The sequence below is a fragment of the Lampetra fluviatilis genome, chromosome 39 (genome assembly GCF_964198595.1).
Source record: "Lampetra fluviatilis chromosome 39, kcLamFluv1.1, whole genome shotgun sequence".
Classification (NCBI taxonomy): domain Eukaryota; kingdom Metazoa; phylum Chordata; class Hyperoartia; order Petromyzontiformes; family Petromyzontidae; genus Lampetra; species Lampetra fluviatilis.
In genome coordinates this window covers 831,137-852,556 of record NC_136313.1, presented here as the reverse complement: position 1 = coordinate 852,556, position 21,420 = coordinate 831,137, and the positions used below count along the sequence as shown (strand labels likewise).

Below are 21,420 nucleotides of genomic sequence, written 5' to 3'. Positions count from 1 at the left end.
AACAAATCTGGCCATGTCACGCACCCCCAGAAAGAGCATCTCGCACCCCAGGTTAAGAATCTCTGGGTTACATAATCGGGCTTCAAAATTTGTTCCATTTTGGAAATGTCAGGTAATGGTTATAATCATTGCTTTTTTGTTATTTGAAAATTTAACCTGGCCTGAATAGTGCAGTTTACCGAGCGGTCGCTTTCCATCATTTAAAATGTCAAGGTTTATTGAAACGTAACATAGAATACCAAACTGGGCAGCACAGCATAGGACACAGTGGCCTTGGACACTGCCAGCGCCCCCAAGCTTATCGCGTTCCCCACCGACATGGAATCAGAATCTTTATTTTATTCATACCAGAGGAATCCGATGAGCTATAAAGCTATTCTCACACAAGTCTTGTAAGCCCCCTTAAGGCGTGCCACTTGTGCAGCAAGGCCACTCGGGAGATAACCACTCCCAATGGACTCATCTCCCAATTATTCAGTATCAATCTAGCGGGCGCAGATTATCAATGCGTGCCACGACGCGTCTCCAACAAAGTACGTGCGGCACAAATTGTCGACTTAACCCGTGATTGCATGTGCACAATCGGCACGTGTGGCGAGAAATGCATCAAACGTCTACAACCGTATTATCGTGACAGCATCGATGGTGGCGGGCAACGTTGCACGTGGCTGTAAGTCACCGCCGTGTTGTGGAACAGCAGCAGCGAGGGGTTGGTGGATCACATGCAGATGTTACGAAACGCCCTGGCTCGCCAGAAGGCGGGACAAGTGTAGTGACATCGCTGGATGTCACCAGGCTGTGGGTGCAGTGCCGGCCCTGCAGGTCAGGGTATGTGGGTGCCGACCAAAGGGGAAGGTCGGGTGAGGCCATGGCACTCTGGTTGACCCGGGAGGACACGTGACCGGTTAAGTGGACAGAGGGGCCCCCAGAGGGGGCTAGGGGGGTCACGTGATTGGGGCCCAGGTCCTTCCCGAGGGTGCTAGAAGGTGGGCGTGGCCAAGGGCGGAGCCGGCCACGCCCACAGAGAATATCGGCCGGGTCCCGAGAGGGACCGCCGGGGTTGTTGTTCATCCCGGGAAAGAAACCCTTCGTCTGCGATCTCCGTTCTACGAGTCTTCCAGCACGTGGACCCGGGCAGATGCTGTTGGTCCCGGGTCCGTAGTAACAGTTACGTGGTAACTAGTGTAGTAACTAGTGTAGTAACTAGTGTAGTAACTAGTGTAGTAACTAGTGTAGTAACTAGTGTAGTTAGCCGGGTGGTCACCACCCGAGGTTGTTATTCTGTTAAGGGGAAGTTACCCTGTATGTTGGAACTAAATAAAATGCGTTACCTCCAAAGTCTACGTCTGCGACTCTCACAAGCAACAATGTGGACTCCATCTGTTCCATTTGGAAGGGGATACAGCGTTTCCCCCTCGCACGAGTGGGGTTTTCTCCGGGTGCTCCGATTTCCTAACACGTGTATAGCCGACCGATAATTGGGTTAAGAACTACGGCACAAGGGGCTGTATGATGTCCCTCAAAGTCCATATCCTTGATGCTCCTCTTGATAAATTCAAGGAGAACATGGGATTGTACTCGGAGGAGCAAGGCGAGCGCTTCCACTAGGATAGACTGGACTTTGAACGCCGCTACCAAGGACAGTATAACGAGAACATGATTGGAGACTACATTTGGGCGTTGATTCGTGAATTTTATTTACAGTATAATCGGAAATCTCGAAAAACAACTCACTTCTAAATCTTTTGTAGTAATTTTTGTATTACTTTAGTATAAATACGTGTTCATTTTGATTCATATGTAGTTTTTTCTGACTTTATGTGAACGAAAAGACACAAATTCGCCCGTTTTCTCATTGAAAATAGGTTAAGTTCAAACTGTTATTTGCTTTTGTGTCCTGGTCACAAAAGCAAAGTTTGTGGGGAATAATAGTCATTTTATATACCTTTTAGGCATAAACGATTACGAAATAACACTTCGTGCCCAGGAACAAGAAGAGATCCGTGGCTGTTGCGAGGGTTGGAGGTGGTGGGGGTGAGGGGTGGGGGGGAAGGGGTGGGGGGGAAGGGGTGGGGGGGAAGGGGTGGGGGGGAAGGGGTGGGGGGGAAGGGGTGGGGGGGAAGGGGTGGGGGGGAAGGGGTGGGGGTGCCCCCCGCGACCTCCGCCACCACCACCACCACGCGCTGCTCGTGTGCTGCAGTAAGCGCTGCTGCTATTGGCCGAGACGGACAGAGAAAGAGAGGCGGGGGGGAGTGGGAGGGTGGCGCTGGACCAATCGGCGCGCGCGTCTCTATCCGCGCGGACCCGGCGAGTGGTGGTGGTGGGCCGCGGCGGCTCCCCCGCGAAGCGAGGCCACAACAACCACAACAACCACCACAACAACCACCACCACAACAACCACCACAACCACCACAACAACCACAACAACAACCACCACAACAACCACCACAACAACAACCACAACAGCCACCACCACCCTCTCATCCATCTCACGCGAAGACGACCAAATCCTTCGGGTAACAGTCGCTACAATCATCGTTGCCGTTCGCGTTATACTCGGATGTGTTGTCGTGGTGTTGGGTTGTGTGTGAAGTGGTGGTGGTGGTGTAGTGTTGTGTGTGAGGTGGTGGTGTAGTGTTGTGTGTGAGGTGGTGGTGGTGTAGTGTTGTGTGAGGTGGTGGTGGTGGTGTAGGGTTGTGTGTGAGGTGGTGGTGGTGTAGTGTTGTGTGAGGTGGTGGTGGTGGTGTAGTGTTGTGTGAAGTGGTGGTGGTGTAGTGTTGTGTGAAGTGGTGGTGGTGGTGGTGGTGTAGGGTTGTGTGTGAGGTGGTGGTGGTGTAGTGTTGTGTGTGAAGTGGTCAGAATCAGAAAGAGTTTTATTCGCCATGAAAGTTCGCACAGACAAGGAATTTACTTTGGCAGGAAGGTGCATACATTCAACATATAGGAATCTTAAATAAGTGGTGTACAAGTCTAACCATACTTAAGATACAAATTCTAACTAATACTAAGGGGTTAAAGTATGTAAAAATGTTGATTAAAATAAAATATAAAATGTCTATAATATACGATATAAAAATGCAAATAGGGTAACATTGCAAATATGGCAAGGTGTCATTGCGCAGCCTCAAAGCGGTAACCCGGTGCAGCTGTGTGTAGTAGACATCACGACTAGTGGGAGACGTGCGTGGTGCTGGCCACCCACCCCCTCGTGTGCCACAGTGCCGGGCCTCATAGGTGCCGCACGCTAACAGCACTGGCCCCCCACAGTCTGCTAGAGGCTACACGAGACGGGTGGGGGGGGGCTTTGGTTATTGGAGTCGGCGCTGTGGGGGGTCATGGCGTGTCCCGTGTCAGCGGTGTGGTTTGGGGTTAGGGTCGTGTCGGGACCAGGGTTTGGGTGGTGGGTTGGGGTTGTCATGTGTCAGGATCGTGATTGTGGGCCCCCTGGGATCCAGGCGTGCTGACTTGTGCTTCGTGTAAGCGTTATGGTTTGGCGGTCGGGAGTTCGGGCAATAGGGTGAGATTCTGCTGAGTAGTTTGGTTGATGTCAGTAAGGATCTGGGTGTGGGTTAATGTAAGTGTGGGCTAGATTCGGGTGAGTGGTTTGGTTGATGGTAGTGTAGTAACGCTTATGACTCGTTCACACCGGAGTTGGAGGCACACTTGTTTATTTAACACCACACGTTGTGACATACACACTGAGGGGGTATCGGCCCCCTCACCCGTCTATCTGAGGACACACCTCTAGGCTAACCCTAGCCTGCCTCTGAGTCCTCCTCTAATGGGCTAGGGGAGGCTATCTTGGCCCGACACTGGTCAGTCGGGCCCGGTACCCAGAGTCCAGACCAGCACTGGCTCTGGCTCTGGTACCACGCCACTGGCTCGAGCCTGCGCGGTCCTGATAAGGACGGCGTGCCAGGGGGAGACCAGGGCTCTATCTAGGACGTCTTCCGTCTCCTCTTCTTAGCTAACACAACACTGCCGAGCCCCTCGATACATTCCCCTTTTATACCCAACCCCTCCCTGAGGGGTGGGGCCCCGGGGGATCATAATGACCGAATCGACCCCCCAGGGTGTCTGGCGCGGACGTCGCAGAGGGCACCTGCTCGTGCACACATGTAGCCCCGCCTACTGTGTTTGTTTACCATAGGCTGCCATGCATAACGGGCTCTCTCTCTAACACCCCTACATCACTCCCCCCCGCATAGCATGCAGCCGTCCCGGCTGCCAACATACAAAAATTTGACAATAAAGGTGCCTTCACCCCCTGACCGCGCGTGTGCCTCACTATTTTTGAACAATAACAGGAACCAGAACAAGAACGCAACAGCAAGATGAGAAAACAACCCGTCGCACCCCCCCCGAATAAATACGAATTCCGTAAAAAGAACAGCCTATATACAATCAGCAGGGAACCCACCACGCACACACAACACACGGTGAAGCCAACATATGTACATCCGAGGAGTGGGGAACACACCACCCACACAACATCCAATGAACACAACAGCTATGTACACATTTTCCGGCCTCACAACAGTTTGCGCATTTTAGCGCGCGTCCTTGCAGCGGGCCCCTCACACGGGGTAACCGCGTGTGGCGGACCATCAGGTGGCAATTGTCCGTCTTGGGGTGAGCATTCATCCGACTCCGCGTGACCCTCGGTATCCGCAGGAGGGGTGATTGGGCGTGAGCCCGTCACTCCCGATGCACCTGAAGGTGGCACAGCCGGCAAGGCATTAGGTGAGAGCGACGGAGACGGACCCAGCGAGTCGGCCGACCCCCCACATGCTTGGCCACGCGCGTGTGAAGTGTGATTGTGTACCGCAGAGAAGGGTTTTAACCTAGAGGGGTGCACGAACCATCGCCGCTTCCCCCACTTGATGCGCACGCACTGCGGTCGTAACACCTCCACCACTTCCACAGGGCCCCGCCACGGCCGCACCAGTTTAGAGGAGGTTGCCAGTGGCACCTGGGGGCAGTGCAGCCATGCCTTGTCCCCCGGCTTCCACTGCAGCATGTGCGCTCGACTCAATCTGAGGCGCTCATTCGCCTTCTGATGGAGGTCAGAGTTTTGCATTGCAGCATCCCGTGCCTCGGTCAATTTGTCCAGATTAAATTTAACGTGGTCAGCCAGATTAGTTTTTCCCTGCGGCACGGGGATCTGCAACTGGGCACGAACAGGCGGGTCTGGTTCTCGGCCGTACATGAGGTAAAAGGGAGAAAACCCCGTAGCTGCATGGGGTGCCATCCGGTACGCCGCCAAGACCCCCTGAATTTGTAGGTCCCAATCCGTTTGCGAGTCCGAAACTTGTTGTGATAACATGGACGTGATGGTGCGATGCAACCGTTCGACCATCCCGTCAGTTTGTGGGTGATATGGGGAGGTCCGAATTTTCTTTGTGCCCAGGAGATCACAGACTTGTCTGAGTAGTTTACCGGAAAAATTTCTGCCCTGGTCGGTCAGCAGCCTCTCCGGAGCACCTTTGTCCAGGACATAACCCTGAACAAAGGCCTCCACGATGGCTGCTGCCGACTGGTTGGCCAGAGGCCAGGCCATAGGCCAGCGTGTAAAATACTCGACACCAGTCAACAAATATCTATTCCCCCTGGGGGTGGCGGGGAATGGTCCCAAAATGTCCAGAGCGACCAGCTCGTTTATCCTGGACACTTTGATCGATTGCAAGGGCGGGTTAGACTCCCGTGCCGGCGGTTTGCGTTGTGCACATCGAGGGCATGATCCCAACAAATCCCCAACATCCCTCGTCATGCCAGGCCAATAAAAATCAAGTTGCAGCAAGGCGAGAGTCTTTTGGGTCCCCAGGTGTAGGAGGCGCTCATGAGCGGCCCATACCACCCTGCCCCGCAACCCAGTAGGGACCACCAGCCGATGTCGACGCGACTTCCCGTCCCAATGCATCAGCAGGCCTTGGCACATTTCCCATGCGTCGGAACCACCTCTTTTTCCCCCCGCCGCACCGCCAACGCGACGTCGCCACCCGAGGAGGGACACATCCTCCATCTGGAGGCGCCCCCAGTCAATGACGGGCAACCCCAACAGGGAATCCTTGCCCTGTTGTTCGATCGAATTAGTAACTACTGTATCGTCGTCGTTGGCGGCCGCCAAGACAGGAACCGATGTGTCCCCTGGAGGTCTGCAACGTCCAGACCCCAGGAGGCATGCACACTCGGAGGTGGTTGGCAAGCGCGACAGAGCGTCCGCGTTGGTGTGGCGAACGCCCTTACGGTATGTGGTTTGGAAATCGTAATCCTGGAGGACCTCCAACCATCGGGACAATTGTCCCGATGGCTGTTGAACCCTCAGGGCGTACTGCAGTGCCGCATGATCTGTGCGGACGGTGAAATGCCGACCGTACAGATATGGGCGATACTGTTGGATGAAATGGACAATTGCCAACAGTTCCCTACGGGTGACACAATATCGTTGCTCCGCTGGAGACAACACCCGACTGCCGTACGCAACCACACGTTCCACGCCGTCAACCACCTGGGAGAGCACGCCCCCAATACCCGTGTTGCTCGCATCAGTGTCGAGCAAGAATGGTTTTGAAAAATCAGGGTAAATCAGGGGAGGAGCGTTTACCAAAGCGTCCCGAAGGGAGCAAAAAGCAGCTTCCTCCTCCTGACCCCAGCAGAACCGAACCCCTTTTGATGTTAAAGCGTGTAGGGGTTTTGCTATAGTCGCAAAATTAGCGACGAAGCGTCTATAATACGACGCAAACCCAATAAAACTCCTAACCTCTCCCACTGAGGTGGGAGTCGGCCAGGAGCTTACACACTGCGTTTTGGCGGGATCGGTAGAAATACCTGAGCGTCCCACGATGTGCCCCAAATAACGCACCGACTCGCGTAACAAATGGCATTTTTGGGGCTTAAATTTCAAATTAGCAGCCCGCATCTTTAGGAAAACCGCCCGCAACCTCTGGAGATGTTCATCAAAAGTTTTGCCAAAGACAATAACGTCATCCAAATAAATCAGGCACGACTCCCATTGCAATCCAGCCAAAACCAATTCCATCAACCGCTGGAAAGTTGCCGGCGCTGAGTGTAAGCCCATCGGCAACCGGTTGAATTGAAACAGGCCGTGCGGAGTACGGAAAGCAGTTTTAGGCTTTGAATCATCGTCCAGAGGAAGCTGCCAGAATCCCGAAAGTAAGTCCAATGTGGAGAAGAATCGCGCTCCCGCCAAGGCGTCAAGCGATTCGTCCATCCGTGGGAGCGGGTATGCGTCGGCAACCGTAATTTTGTTAAGGCGCCGAAAGTCAACGCAAAACCGCAACGAACCGTCCTGCTTCTTAACCAGGACGATCGGCGCTCCCCAAGGGCTGTTGGAGGGAGAAATGATGTCGGCGGCTAGCATGTCATCAACAGCCGATTTGACATGGTCCTTTTCGGCGGGACTCAACCGAAAAGGATTCTGGCGTATTGGCGTGCTGTCACCCGTATCAATATGGTGACGCAGCAGATTAGTGCAGCCCAAATCGTATTTATCCCGACTGAAAACGTCGGAAAATTCCCTTAGTAGTGTCTTAAGACGTTGACGCTCTAAATTTGACAGGTCCGTCGATCCCGCACAAAGCGCCTCGAGCCACCCTTCATCGCTGTCCGAATGTGGTCGCGGTGCAGGGACAGCGCCGACATGACTCGCGACGGGTTCCTCACAGGGCACCGGCGTTGCGTGAGCAAGCACGGTCCCCTGTGGGACCACCACCGTCTGCGAGCCCACATTGAGGACCGCGATGAAGGGTTCTCCTTCCCCTCTCACTATGGTCTGGGCCGGGAGTAAATCAGGTCCACTGACCCCGGCCCTAGACGGTCCCAACAGAACCCCTTGAGCCCCAATGCCCTTAGCGAAGGGCCGCCGAAGTTTCAAGGGAATCAACATTTGCGCCCCCGGAGGAACGCGCACCGTTCTATCTACGAACGCCGGCACCGTCGCGAACGCCGTCCGGCTCGTAGCGGGGGATGGCAGAAACGCCATGCGTCGGCCCGATGGGAGCTCAATGCATCCCTGGTCGATTAATATCCTAATCGGCATTTTGGCCAGGAAGTCCGTCCCCAGCAGGCACGGAACCGCCAGCGAGGAGGAAACAAAAATCGGCCCAGACAATTTAATATCCCCGACACAAATTTGGGCACGAATTTGTCCGATGATGCCAAGTGAACCCCCGTTAGCAGCAAAGAATGGCACGTTAACAGGCATCAAAGGACGGCTTTGGGCAGGGAGAATGTTATAAATCAACTCCGAAATAATGGTCGCCGATGCTCCTGTATCGACCAGGATGCGCACCTCGACCCCATCGATGTGGCCCACAACGGCCGACGACCCTGACGACGCGGCTACAACCCGATGGGCCAACACGGACCACTGGCTGGGTTCAATCTGAGTACCCAGAGCGGTGCGTGTTGGTGCCATGGTACGCGATATTGGCCCCCCCTTCGCTGCGGTGTTTGAGTGTGTGACGGGCGTGTGCGTGGGCCAAGCATGAGGGGTGCCGCGACTCGCCGGATTATGATGGTGGAGCTTGTGACGAGGGCCAGCGTCCCGTTGAGGTGTCGTCCTGCGCTGCCCAGGAGAGCGGCACCCCGAGGCGACGTGGCCCCGGATGCCGCAGTTGTAACAGCGTGGAAGCGCTGGTGACGACGATGGATGTTGTAGACGGCTTGAACCGGCCCGGTCCTCCCGTACTCCCGCTCCATGCTGCCGTTGATGGTCGATGGCGCAAACCTCTTCCGCCGGGAGGGTGGCTGCAGCGACGGCACGCCCGCTCGCCGCCTTGCTGGCCTTCCGTCGTTGAGAGGACAGGTTTGCGTGGAGAAGACGGGCCGCTTGGAGGGAGCACATCTCTGCATCGTCCTGTGCGACAATGACGATGTCTAAGTCGTCCGCCAGCAAAAGTATCTTCTCTGTCACCATGGCGTCGACACCCTCGTCATCCATTCGTGGAAAGGCCTCCTTCGCCAGTGCCAGGAGGCTTGTGCGGTACGCCAGGGGCGACTCCTTCGTCCCTCGCTGGCGATCGTAAAAGAGTTGGCGACAGTCCGATGGTGGACCATATACCGCCGACAGCACCTGCATCGCCTTCTGCAGCGTGGAGCGCCTCTCCTTCGAAGCCGATGTTAGAGTGGCGAGGGCGTCGCTGTCGAGAAGTGCTGGCAGCGCGCGGAGAGCCTCGGCGTCTGTCCACTGTGCCATCTCCTGGTGAGCGAGGAAGCGCCGCTGGAAGCCGCCCCAGTCGCCATCCTCGCCCACAAATTCCTTGAGTGGAGGTAGCCGCTGATGTAAGGCAGCGGCTGCAGAGGAAGAACGCACTCCCTCGTCCGCCTCACTCAAGTCAGCGTCGGCACGAACCAGCGATGGCATCGCCGGTCGCACCCGTGGTGACGTTCCGCCCGTTGGTGGTGACGCGGCAGGTACTGTACTCCCGCCGTTGGACGCGATGCTTAGAGCGGCCACGCCCTCAACAGCAGCTGCGGCGATGGCGGGAGTTTCAAAATGTTGCTCCGTGGAAATGGCGGGAAGGCGCTGTGATCGTCGGCTGCCGTTGCCCCGTGGCGGTCCCGCAGCCCCCAGCTGCGTGATGGTGTCGAGCATGGCGGCTGCGGCGTACAGCAGCTCGGTCAGCTTCGCGTGCGCCTCCCTCAGCCCCTCCATCGACGGCTCCCCTTCCTCCAGCTGCTGTGGCGTGGATGCGCCCAGCCCCGGCTGGTCGATGGCATCTTCAGCCGTCTCGGGCCCTCCGACTGCAGTGGTGTCTTCTGCCTCTGGTACCCCGACTCGAGTCGTCCGGCGTGTATCCATGTTCGTACTTTGTTTCACTTCTGACGCCAGATGTAGTAACGCTTATGACTCGTTCACACCGGAGTTGGAGGCACACTTGTTTATTTAACACCACACGTTGTGACATACACACTGAGGGGGTATCGGCCCCCTCACCCGTCTATCTGAGGACACACCTCTAGGCTAACCCTAGCCTGCCTCTGAGTCCTCCTCTAATGGGCTAGGGGAGGCTATCTTGGCCCGACACTGGTCAGTCGGGCCCGGTACCCAGAGTCCAGACCAGCACTGGCTCTGGCTCTGGTACCACGCCACTGGCTCGAGCCTGCGCGGTCCTGATAAGGACGGCGTGCCAGGGGGAGACCAGGGCTCTATCTAGGACGTCTTCCGTCTCCTCTTCTTAGCTAACACAACACTGCCGAGCCCCTCGATACATTCCCCTTTTATACCCAACCCCTCCCTGAGGGGTGGGGCCCCGGGGGATCATAATGACCGAATCGACCCCCCAGGGTGTCTGGCGCGGACGTCGCAGAGGGCACCTGCTCGTGCACACATGTAGCCCCGCCTACTGTGTTTGTTTACCATAGGCTGCCATGCATAACGGGCTCTCTCTCTAACACCCCTACAGTAGTAAGGATCTGGGTGTGGGTTCGGGGATTAAGGTTGAGTTGATGTTCGGGGTCAGGGTTTGCGTTGAGGGTTATGGTTCAGGTAACGTTTTGGATCTTGGACGAAGGTTGAGGCTGGGAGCGACGTTTATTGTTGGTTTCGAGTTGTGTTCGGGATTAGTCGGGATTAGGGTCAGGGTTTAGGTGCGACGTTTGTGTTAGGGTGGGAATCCGTACTCGGATTGAGGTCGGGGTTAGGGTAGAGACTTCGTCGGTGCCGTGAGTTGTGATTGAGGCTGGCTTACTGTATATTGGAGGCGAGTTCAGGGCCGTTATGTGGAGCAAAGTGTGGTTCCAGTCGAGGTTTTGAGGTGGTGCTTGAAGACTGGATTTGGGATCGGAGTTAATGTTTGGAGTTGGATTCGAGGTGAGGGGTGGAGGTTGCCATTGTTGAGTTCTCCATTGAAATTAAGTTTGGGTTTTTGGGTCAGTGTAGAGTTGAGCTTGGATCGTGCTTGGATGGGTGGATCTCCGTGCATTACAGTTGTTGTTGGCTTATCGGGCTATGTTGTGAGCAGTGGTGGGTAGTGCAGCCACATACAAAGGTGGACTTATATTTGTTTTTGCCCTCTTTAAATTCAACACTCACGTCTGCGCAACCTGCACTTAACCAGCGTGGTGAAGTATGGTCACGTAACCTCACCCCCCGACACGACCCGGAGGGCGTGGAGAGGTCCTCCTCCTCCAGTAGCGTGCCGACACAAAAAAAAGGGTGGCCGGGCACACAGATGTTTGAGGTCTGCATTGCTATTGAGGTTATCGTTGTTTTGTAGATCGCCGTTTGCTCCCGGGGAGTCCTCTGCACGCCCCGCGCACCCACCCAATCGTCTCTAAAACTCAACGTCACGCGATCCTCTCCTCCACGCGCGCGAGCACATCGCCCTGCGCCGCTCCTCACCTCCGATCTCGTCGTCCACAGCCGGCAGCAGCGGGCGAGCGATTCCCCCCCCCCCCCCCAACGCGCCATGGACAGCGACGGGGAACGCGCGGCCGAGGATCGGGGAGGCAGCCCCGGCGAGCGGGGGAGCCCTGACAGGGACCGCGACGAGAGGATCAAGACCGGTGAGAGGGCCGCCCCCCGCCCACCGCGCAGGGTGGCACGCGGCTACAGGCGAACAAAACCTGCACGGGCCCTGGTGAGGTGTTGCTGTGGGTAGAGGAGAGTAAAGGGTAAAGTTTGGGTTTCAGGGTACGGTGCGGGTCAGCGGGGAGAGGGCTTTTACCAGCGGCAGGTTTAGGGTCAGGGGTAGAGTTGCTACTCGTGCTTGGTTGAGGTCATTGAGAGGACAAGTCGAAGTGGTTGTTGTTGGTTCGTGTTTGGGGTAATGCTCGTACTGTGGTCCCGTTTGTTGGGTTCGGTGAGAGGGCTGATAATAGTGGCTGGTTGGCTTCTTGGCTCAAGGTAGGCCTATTGGGAGTGGCTGGTTGGCTAGGGCTCGTATCATCAGGCTAATATCTTTTCAAGTGAATAAGTGGCAGTGCTATCCTGGTGGTCCTGAGCCAGAAGGAGAAATTCCACATTCCTATGCCTGGGGTCAGTCTATCCGTAGATAATTACTGATGGTATCTGTAAAAGTGGTAACCATATAATTGACTCCACAGAGATGATTTGCCGAGTTGTGCCAGCTCAGGAATTGATCTCGCAACCTTCCGATTGTGACACACGCCAAACCAACACACGCAATGTAATTGGCCAAGCATCCCAATGCAGTACTCCGACTGAAAAATTATCTTGCGCCTCAGTGAGGACGGTGATGTGGCCTAGCAGTAGCGCACGCATTCTCCCCTTATGTCTGGAACAAGCGGTAAATGCGCATCCACTGTACCACAGTTCGAAACCAGCGCACGGTTCGAATCCCTGATCAATACTGCGGATGTGTTGATGACGACAAACACGCGCAGGAATCGATCTCTGGTCGCTGGCTTTCGTGGCGCAGCGCGCTAACCACTACCCCCCCCCACCTCCACACCCAGAGCCCGAGGATGAATGGACGGAGGCGCCGCTGATCGAGGAGTCTCGCGGCGGCGGCGACGACGATAGCTTGGCCGCGCTCGACGGAGCGTCGACGTCGCCTGGGACTGGCGAGGGCCCCGCCGGGGACGGCGGCCGCGGCACGCCGGGTCCCGGTGACGGGGCCGGCGCCGCTGCTTCACAGGCGCAGGCCAGCACCAGCTGGTCCGGCCTCGTCGACTACCTCATTAAGTCAGGTGCGCGTGCGCAACGATTCGTATTGTTGTTTATTTTTATTTTTGTTGTTGTTGTGTGAGGTTGTGTTTAACCAGGAAGGAGTCTTTTTCAGGAGCGTCCTGATAAATGTTCGCAGTCGCGTGCTATCGATTTCTTATGCATTTCCTAATCAAGTCGTTGCGAGCATTTTTTTTAATTGGGCAAATGTGGCCCTCGGTGCCGGTACACCACGTCCCCCTTCTCTGGACGAGGGAACGGGATCTCAAACGTCCGCGGCGAGAGTTTAATAAACCCGCAGGACTAACCAAGACGGCCTGCTGGAGTGAAACCATTCACTTCTGCAACGTGCAGTGATTAATTGATTGATATAAATACTTTCCGCTCACTACGCGTCCATCAAATCATGCATGCAAGAATCTACTATTTCCGAATGATATCTTCAATATCGCACGCGCACGGTGGAGTCTACATATCCAAGAAAATGCTTTTTTGCTTTTATGACTCTAAAAATGATGACCTCCGTTGGTTTCACCCGTAGGGCAGAGTCCTTCTTCCGGTTCCGTTGCTTAAGTCTCGTGCTGAACTCTTAAAATTGTGACCCGTGTCATTAGCGAACCGAGTAACTTGCCTCCTGCAGAGTGGGAGGCAGCGAGAGGCGACAGGTGTGCGGGAAAAGTCCACAAGCGGCTGCAAGAGTGTTTACAATTTTTACACAGTATTACATACCTCGGAGGTGTACAATTTTTAATTGTACAGATGCATAACTTCTGTAGTCAAAAGTGAATTCCTGTGCTCGCACGAGCATTGGCGCATTGGTGCTCATCGCCTGTTTACAGCACTCAACCAGTGGTGGGAATTCCACATTCCTATGGTGGGGGTGGGGTAACTTCACAAGGCAACCATTGTTGACTTCCCCCACAAAGTGGTGGTATCTATTTTATTGACCCCGGAGGGATGATGGGCCAAGTCAACCCCCGGCCACAATCTTACAATTGCAAGCCGCTCGCTCTACCGCTGAGCCACCTACAACACATGGACACCCTCTCGACATTTTCAGTCCCTTGTAAATTGCCCCTGTCCATGCCACTGTAGCGTATATACGTTCAAACCATGATAGATCACGCAGAGTCCTTAACTCTCAAATTTTCAGATGCTGCCAATTATTAGGAAGGTTTTAGCCCTGGCACAAACACAAAGAAGGGGCGTAGAGTCAATGATACAGTGTGTGAAGAAAGAGAAAGGAGCGGGAGAGGGACAAGCGAAAGAATAGGGAAACAAGGGATGGAAAAGGAGCGGAGAAACGAGAGCACGGGGGCCAGGAGAGATGAGGAGAGGGAGGAGGAGGCTGCGTGAGGACCTCGACGCTGCTGCTGCTGCTGCATGGAGGAGCGGCGTCGGCTTTTACAGCGGGCGGCGTGGACGGGGGGAGAGGGTTCAGGAGTGGAGGTGGCCACGCAGAAGCCACGCGAAGCCACGTGGGAAGCTTGAGCTGATTTAGATATTTTGGCAGTGCAGTTCGCACCGTTATGTATTCTGCAGAGTTATCACTTTAAGATTACATTCCACTGCAGATCCTGCACATTCACCATCGAGTGCAGGCAGCCGTGGATAGTTCTGCGACGGCTAATATGTCGGCATGCCCTCGTGCTTGGCCATTTAATTATTCATGAGATTTTTGGCACCAGAGTAAAAACCACTCGCGTTGGAAGGGAATACCGCTCCAAGCGCACTGCGCGTAATTTACCGGGAAACGGCTCGTGTCCGTGGCGAGTTATTTCTCGAGTGGTCCTGACCCACGCCCCCCTTCCCCCCCCTGACTTCACCAACTCATTGGCCGGTGTGGTGAAGTATGATCAAATAAGCCCCATGGACGACACCGCGTGGGGGGTGGCCCTAATTCAGCAGTGGTGCGACGAAGAACTGTGAATAACTGTCCACCTACAGACGTTTCGTCAATCCACTGCTGGATGAGGGTCTCCCGTCTGGGTCGTCAGGGCTATTTCACCATACTTCCCCGCACCGGGCAGCGTGGGTTTGCGTGAATGCGGGAAGCGTAGGCTTTTGGAGGATGGTACGGTCCACCGATGGATTTACTTGTGGGATGACATGAGTTGTTGTTGCTCCGCCCGTGCAGAGCTGCAGAAGTGGCATGGATCGCCGTCGAGCTCGCCGGGGCTGTGCATGCCCTCCGGCCCGAGTCCGTCTTCCCGTCACTTCTCCCCCTCGCTGGGCGGCGGAGGCGGCGGCGGCGGCGGCGGCGGTGGGCATCGCGGCGCGGGTACCGGCACGCTGCTGCTGTGTGAGGTGTGCGGAGACCTGGCGTCTGGCATCCACTACGGAGTGTACGCCTGCGAGGGATGCAAGGTATGCAGGGAGGGAGGGAGGGGGAGGGATTCAGGGAGGGATGCAGGGAGGCAGGGAGGGAGGGATGCAGGGATGCAGGGAGGCAATGTCTATGAAGGGTTCTGGCTAACACGTGCACGTCATTTTAAGGGGATCTCATTCCAGGTTCTCACCGTGCCTCTGCCGCCCGGTCTGCCGTCGGCGAAAGATTCATCTTTGTTGTAATTTGCACTGGCGCCGTTCTAATAGTATACGTGGGCTGTCCATTTAAACTTCCGCACTCAGATCACTTATTGCCTTCTTGTGGATGAGGCGTGTGCTTTGACACAGGCACGGACCTGAACACGCAGTCGCCATCCCCTTGTGCCCCCCCGCACCCTCTCTCTCCGCCCGGCAGGGGTTTTTCCGGCGCACGGTGAGCACGCAGGTGCAGTACGAGACGTGTCAGATGAACTGCGTCATCCAGAAGACCAACCGCAACCGCTGCCAGTTCTGCCGCTTCCAAAAGTGCCTCTCCGTCGGCATGTCCCGCGACCGTGAGTGCCGCACGCACACCACAAAGGTTTCCGCGTGTAACCTTAACAGAATTTCGGGGCAAGGGCACCTATGAAGGCCGGCATGTTGGCACGCGGCGGCGTGGGTGGCCAGCACCACGCCCCGCCGTCTTTGTCTCACCAGTGGCTATGTTTTTACGCATTGCACCAGTCGAAATAGGGGAGGCCTTGGACCGGTTCAGATAATCGTCACTGTTAATGGTCGTGAGCGGGAATCGAACTCAGGTCCGCCGGGTTCGTAGCGCAGTGCGCTAACCATTGCGCCACTGCTCCACACTCACGCAGCACCAAGCCCCCCATTCGCCACTAAGCAACGGTGACGTCACCACGGTGCTTGTCTGATCTCATTTTATATTTGCAGAGCGCCTGAGCTCAAGGCGCTTAACATATTTCTAGATTTGAAGCTTTCGTGACTGCAAGGAATCATATTCTTAGGTTTTTTCGGTAAAGTCACATAGGTAAAACATCAAAATTAATGAAAATAAAATAAAAACAAAAATCACGACGTTTCGGAGGCAACACAAGTCTCCGTCATCAGGTGGGACCGTCACAGCCAGATTAGCTGCATCAAGTGAGGCAATGATTCAAGAAGTAATCCCTTATAAGCAAGTTGAAGGGGGGAGGAGAGGGGGGGGGAGTTCTTAACATAGTTCAATGCAAAGGTAACCAAGTAGAATGAGATCGATGGCAGGGGCGTGCATGGGCTTAGGAATGGGTGACACCAAGAGAGGGTACCTAGGGGTCTCAAAAGGGTCGGGGAGGGACGGGAAGGAGTGGAGGGAAGAGGAAGGGAATGGCGATAGAGAAGAGGTGGGTCTTGAAGAGAGGAAGGAGGTTAAGGAGGGGGGAACTGCTTCATGTACAGGCGAGGTCCACTTTGAGCCTCTTACGTGAAGTGGCATTGAAGGCTCACTGGCAGAGGGTCACGGGACACACCCAGGTGCTGTGAGACGACTGGCAGACGCGCCACCTGCGCACCCTCACCAAGCCGCCTTGGTGTGTTTTAGCCGCCCGGCGCTCTGCTCGCATCGCTCCGCTGCCCTACATTGTTTGAGGGCGGCAGCTCGCACCTGCCCAGCAGCGTCCTTAACGAGTCTCCTGCCCAGAGGCGCGTGGCAAAGTTCCGGCTTCGTTAGGCAACCGCTCTTGGTCTTTAATGCATTCGTACTTTGGGCCCCCCCTTACACCTCATCTCCCGCCCCCCGCCCCGCAGCTTCTCGCCGGGGTCGGGCCCCCCAAGCGGCCAAGGTGCGTCCGCTAACGCGGCCTTCGAGCAGGAGCCCCCACCGGCCCCTCGCTGGACAGGCCCTGGGAGAGGAGATCACAGGTACCGCACCCTCACCCCCCGTGCGGCATCCTCCGCCGCTGGCACTCGGATTTCAACTCTGCCCGCTCGGGGCCCGTGCTGCTGTAGGTCCCGTGACTTCGGTTCGAAGGAGGGTGGGTGGTGTGGGGGTGGACCTTGTGTGCCGGCGTCATGGTGCAAATTTGCCAATTTTTTTTATTTTCCGCAATTGAGTGACATCGCGTGGCTACAACGCCCCCTTCCTGCGACCCGACTCCGATGAGCACGGTTGGCTACGTACGGTGCGAAAGAAGTCATACATACACTGCAGGATGCATCGGTGGAAAACTTAATCGCTCTTCTGAGTGAGACTTAACTACAAACACGAAACCATAGAGCACATGACTTCTTCCGGTCTCAAATATACAAGTGAAGGTGGTTGGTGAGCGAATGAGTGTTTGGTGAGTGAGTGGGGAGCGGTTGTGTTGTGGTTAGCCCGCTGCGCTAAGAACCCGACTATGACCCGAGTTCGATTCCCACTCGTGGTCGACACCAGTGACGATTATCTGAATTGGTTCTCAGCCCTCCTCAAGGTCGATTCAGCCTAACACGAGTACCTGGTTTTGTTTTATTTGGATTAACCCAGACGTGCTAATCAATGGAAATTTGAAATGCAGATTCTTTGGGATTGGCTGGATATGTGAATATGTGAGCCAGTGAGAGGCTGGAGACACCAGGATGCCGAAGGCACAAACTCGACACGGACAATGCAGCATCGCTCCGTAATGTCTCTTGAGAAGCGATCGTATCCAGGCTCGGTGTAAATCAACGGACGCTGCGTCACAGCCAATGATCGCTGTTAATGGTCCCTCTCCTCCTCCTGCCTACCGCTGTGGCTGCTGCCGCTGCTGCGCTTACTGCTGCAGAGTTCGGGACCTATGAGACCAAACCCTTGCCGCTGTTGACGGCACGTTCGACGCTGGCCGACATGCTCACCTCGTCCACGCTCTCCACCTCGTCGGGAGGAAACCGCACAGCCGCCTCCTCGTCGCCCGCCGCCATGTGGGATGGGCCCCGTTCCGCCTCCGTACGTCGCCCACCGCCCCCTGCGCGTTGCCGCCCCCCTCCCCCCGTCCGTACCGATCGGAGTCGAGGTTGAGTTGCATTGCTGTGGCCGCCGAGGCCGTGCGGCCCAATGTCCTTGGGACGCCGCAGAGCGGATATGAGACCTGTCCTAGCCGCAACGTTTGGGAAGTATATCCGGCATACCGCAACTAAATTAGTTATGGTCGAACGCCGCGTGGACGATGCGAGGGTGACGGGTTGACGGGCGTCGCTCTCGTCGCGCCTTCTCCGCAGCCCGTGTGCCTCGACCTGCGGCAGCACCTCCCGGCGCCGCGCCGCTCTCCTCCACGCCCGTGGGACGGCCGCTCGTGCGGCCCGGCCTTCGACCTGCACCCGCACCGCGACCTGCACAACCCCTACGACGGCCTGGAGCCGGCGAACGACGACGGCGGCGACGACGACCTCGACGTCGGGGGGGTCGGCAGCGGCGGCGGGGTCGGCGCTCGCGAGGAAGCGGACGCCTGCGGCAGGGCCGGCCCCGGCGGGCTGCGCGCCGCGGAGGCCCTGCGCGTGCTGGCGCGGCACACGCAGGAGGTGTGGCCCGTGGCGCGAGGGTCCGCGCCGGCAGAGGCTCGCGCACGCCCGCCCGGCGCCGCTCAGCATGCGGTACGTCGCGGAGGGACGGACGCGCCGTCGCGTGCCTCGCGGGGTTTGGTTCGCAGCCGAGTCGGGCGCCAAATGGAAGAGCAGAACTCGGTTTCAAGGTTATTTTGTTTTTAACAGGGTAAGAACTCCAGAGAGCAGTACAACGATAAAGTGATTAGAAATCGAGAGTACAGGAGAAAGCGGAAATGTTGCAAGTGTCGGAATATTGCAAAGGAGGACCATAAATTGCAGGTCAGGCATCGGCTTTGAATTTCACAGAAGGGAAGGGAGCCGCGGCATGGCGCGGCATCGACCGTCGTAACCCTCGGCTGACCGTTTGGCGCGGTCCCCCACAGCCCAACGCTCGCGACGAGCTGCGGCGCGCGGCCCGCGATCTGCAGCGCTTCGCGAGCCAGCAGGACGTGCTGCTCAAGGGCGCGCTCTACGACTGCAGCCAGGGCCAGCCGGCCGACGCGGCCCGCCTGGTGCACGAGGCCCGGGACCTCCTGCGCTGCGTCCGCGAGGGCCTGCGTGCGCGCCTCGACGCGGTCGCCGACGGCCTGGACGCAGCGACGGCCGGGCCGCGTGGCGGAGCGGAGGGGGCGGCGGAGGGGTCCGCGCCGGCCTGCTCCAGCCCCGCCTCGCCCGAGTGGAGGCTCTCTTCCGAGCTGGGCGCGGCCGAGAGGGGGCGCATGCTCTAGCGGTGCCGGGCGCGCGCCGTTCGTCGACGAGCGACCGGATAAATAGCCGGTGGTGGCCCGGCGGCAGCAAAGAGTCGACGTTTGTCAAATGGATCGAGCCGATGTTGTTAAGTGAAAGGCACGACAAGCAAAAAATATAAATTATAATCGAGGATTATAGGATTTATTTTTCCTGCCAACGTGAAAGTTGTTGACATACCTGGCTGCCGCATCCTGAAGAGGCTGAAGCAAGTGTTTTTTTTGGTTAAATCGCGGCGCTTGGCATCAACGATGTTTGTCGACGTTTGTTCGACGTTGGCAAGCGAGTGACCCCGGCGAGTTCCCTGCCGCTGCCGTGTTTGCTCCCCCATTCCCCCCCGCCCCCCCCCCACCTCGCTGATTTGATGGTCGTGGCTTCGCAGTGCTTTGGGCCGCGATGGCCGGTACGCAGGGTGCTAAGCGATGTGGGGATGAAAGATATCCTTGGCTCTCGTTGTTTTTTTATATTCCTGGGACTGCAGTTGTCTTCCCCGGGAAGGATAAATGTATCCTTCGCTGGATAAAAGATGTTGCGTAAAAGGGTAAAACACCAATTATCATGTTGCGTAAGAATTGTTATAATTATTTTTATTCCTCCGACCTCGGCATCTCACCGCTGTCGTTTTAAATACCTGATACAGGTAGTCCTCTACTTACGATGGAGATGCGTTACGACGAACCCATCATAAGTCAAACATATCGTAAGTCGAGATGGAGTCCAAAAGAATGGTGATAATTTAGCAAAACAGAGCAATTTACAGTACCGTACTGTATAAACTATATACTGTATGTATTTATTCATTACAATACTGTATTGCACAGTAAAATGTAAAGTAAAAAAAGGTCAATTCTTATCCTACCTATATGAACTGCAATTTAATAGAAAGTTTTTTCAGGAAACAATCCTATCTGCTATAAAAGGCGGGAGATGCGTACATCCCGGCAGGGCCCCAACGTACAGTATCGTACCTCGTACGCTGCTGCGTTTGCCTGCCGCGCGAAATTTTAAATATTTTCCAATTTTGTCGTATCGCTATCGTAAGATCGAAATATCATAAGTCGGACCATTGTAACTCGGGGACTATCTGTAGTTAGGAAACACAAATATGATCCGATCATGAGTTTGATACACGATGAGCTGCACTGGCTACCTATGAAATACAGGATTGCGTATAAATTATGCCTACTCGTTTTTAAGAGTCTCCAATTTGCTCCATCCTCTCTCGCCGATCAGTGCATATCAGCTTCAACGGACCATAATCCACTCCGACTACAATCCGCGGCTCGCGGCGACCTGCTGCTGTACCCCACCGCGCGATGCGGCCGGCGCAGTGTCTCCGGCCCAGCGACGCTGAAACACGCTGCAGCTCACGCTCGGGATCCATCCCCGAGTCTGAGCCAGTTCTGCAAGAGACTCAAAACGGTGTTGCTGCTGTTGTTTCAGAGGCGACTTCAATGTGTGATCAATGTGTGATCAGTATGTGATGGAAGTGTGATCGATGCGCATTCGTGATGGACTGAACTCATAAGAGTGCGAGATAAATGTTCTTACTTTATATCTCCATGGCCTTGCCCCACCTCATCTCGCCTCTCTCATCTCCTTCCATGTGTAATGTTCTTGTATGGAGACGGAGTCGTCGTAGAGCCAACACGGTTTATTTATAATATAACAAGGTACACAATCCCTAACACAAAGGGGTAGTGGCCCCTTTCACCCACAACCTGGGAGGTACAGCCTCTGGGCTATTGTACCTAGTCACTCTGACTTCTCTAGCCCTCCGGCTGGCTAGACCTATGGGAGGCTGACCCACCGCTGGTCCGGTGGGTCCCTGACCACTGGCCTGTCCCGACCTGGCCCTCACAAGGACATCAGGCCAAGGGAACCTCAGGGTCCTAACCTCCGACCACTGGCACCGCACTGAGCCCCGGCCCTTAAAAGGACGTCGGTGGCTTGGGGTCCAGGATCTTGTTTTCAGGCGGGCTTCTGACTTCGGCTTGAGGCGAACTGCCCAGCGCTCTCAAGAACCCGCTTTATATACCGTTTCCCACTGAGGGGCGGGGCTCTGTGGGATCGCACGCATCCCCCAGCCCCCTCCCCTCGGAGGGGTCCTGGCCACCGTTGGCCCGACCGGTCCGGACTGGTTTCTACCGCTC

The 21,420-nt window shown here is 56.0% G+C and overlaps 1 protein-coding gene across 1 annotated transcript; it reads left to right on the top strand.

The window, feature by feature from the left end:
• Positions 1-2,312: 2,312 nt before the first annotated feature.
• LOC144945821 (uncharacterized) lies at positions 2,313-20,905 on the top strand. The gene is made up of 9 exons (XM_078874363.1): positions 2,313-2,516; positions 11,387-11,529; positions 12,442-12,675; positions 14,790-15,019; positions 15,396-15,534; positions 16,766-16,879; positions 17,764-17,924; positions 18,197-18,568; positions 18,904-20,905. The coding sequence occupies exons 2-9, from the start codon at positions 11,433-11,435 to the stop codon at positions 19,246-19,248; spliced, it is 1,692 nt and encodes a 563-aa protein (XP_078730489.1). The 5' UTR covers positions 2,313-2,516; positions 11,387-11,432; the 3' UTR covers positions 19,249-20,905.
• Positions 20,906-21,420: the final 515 nt, after the last annotated feature.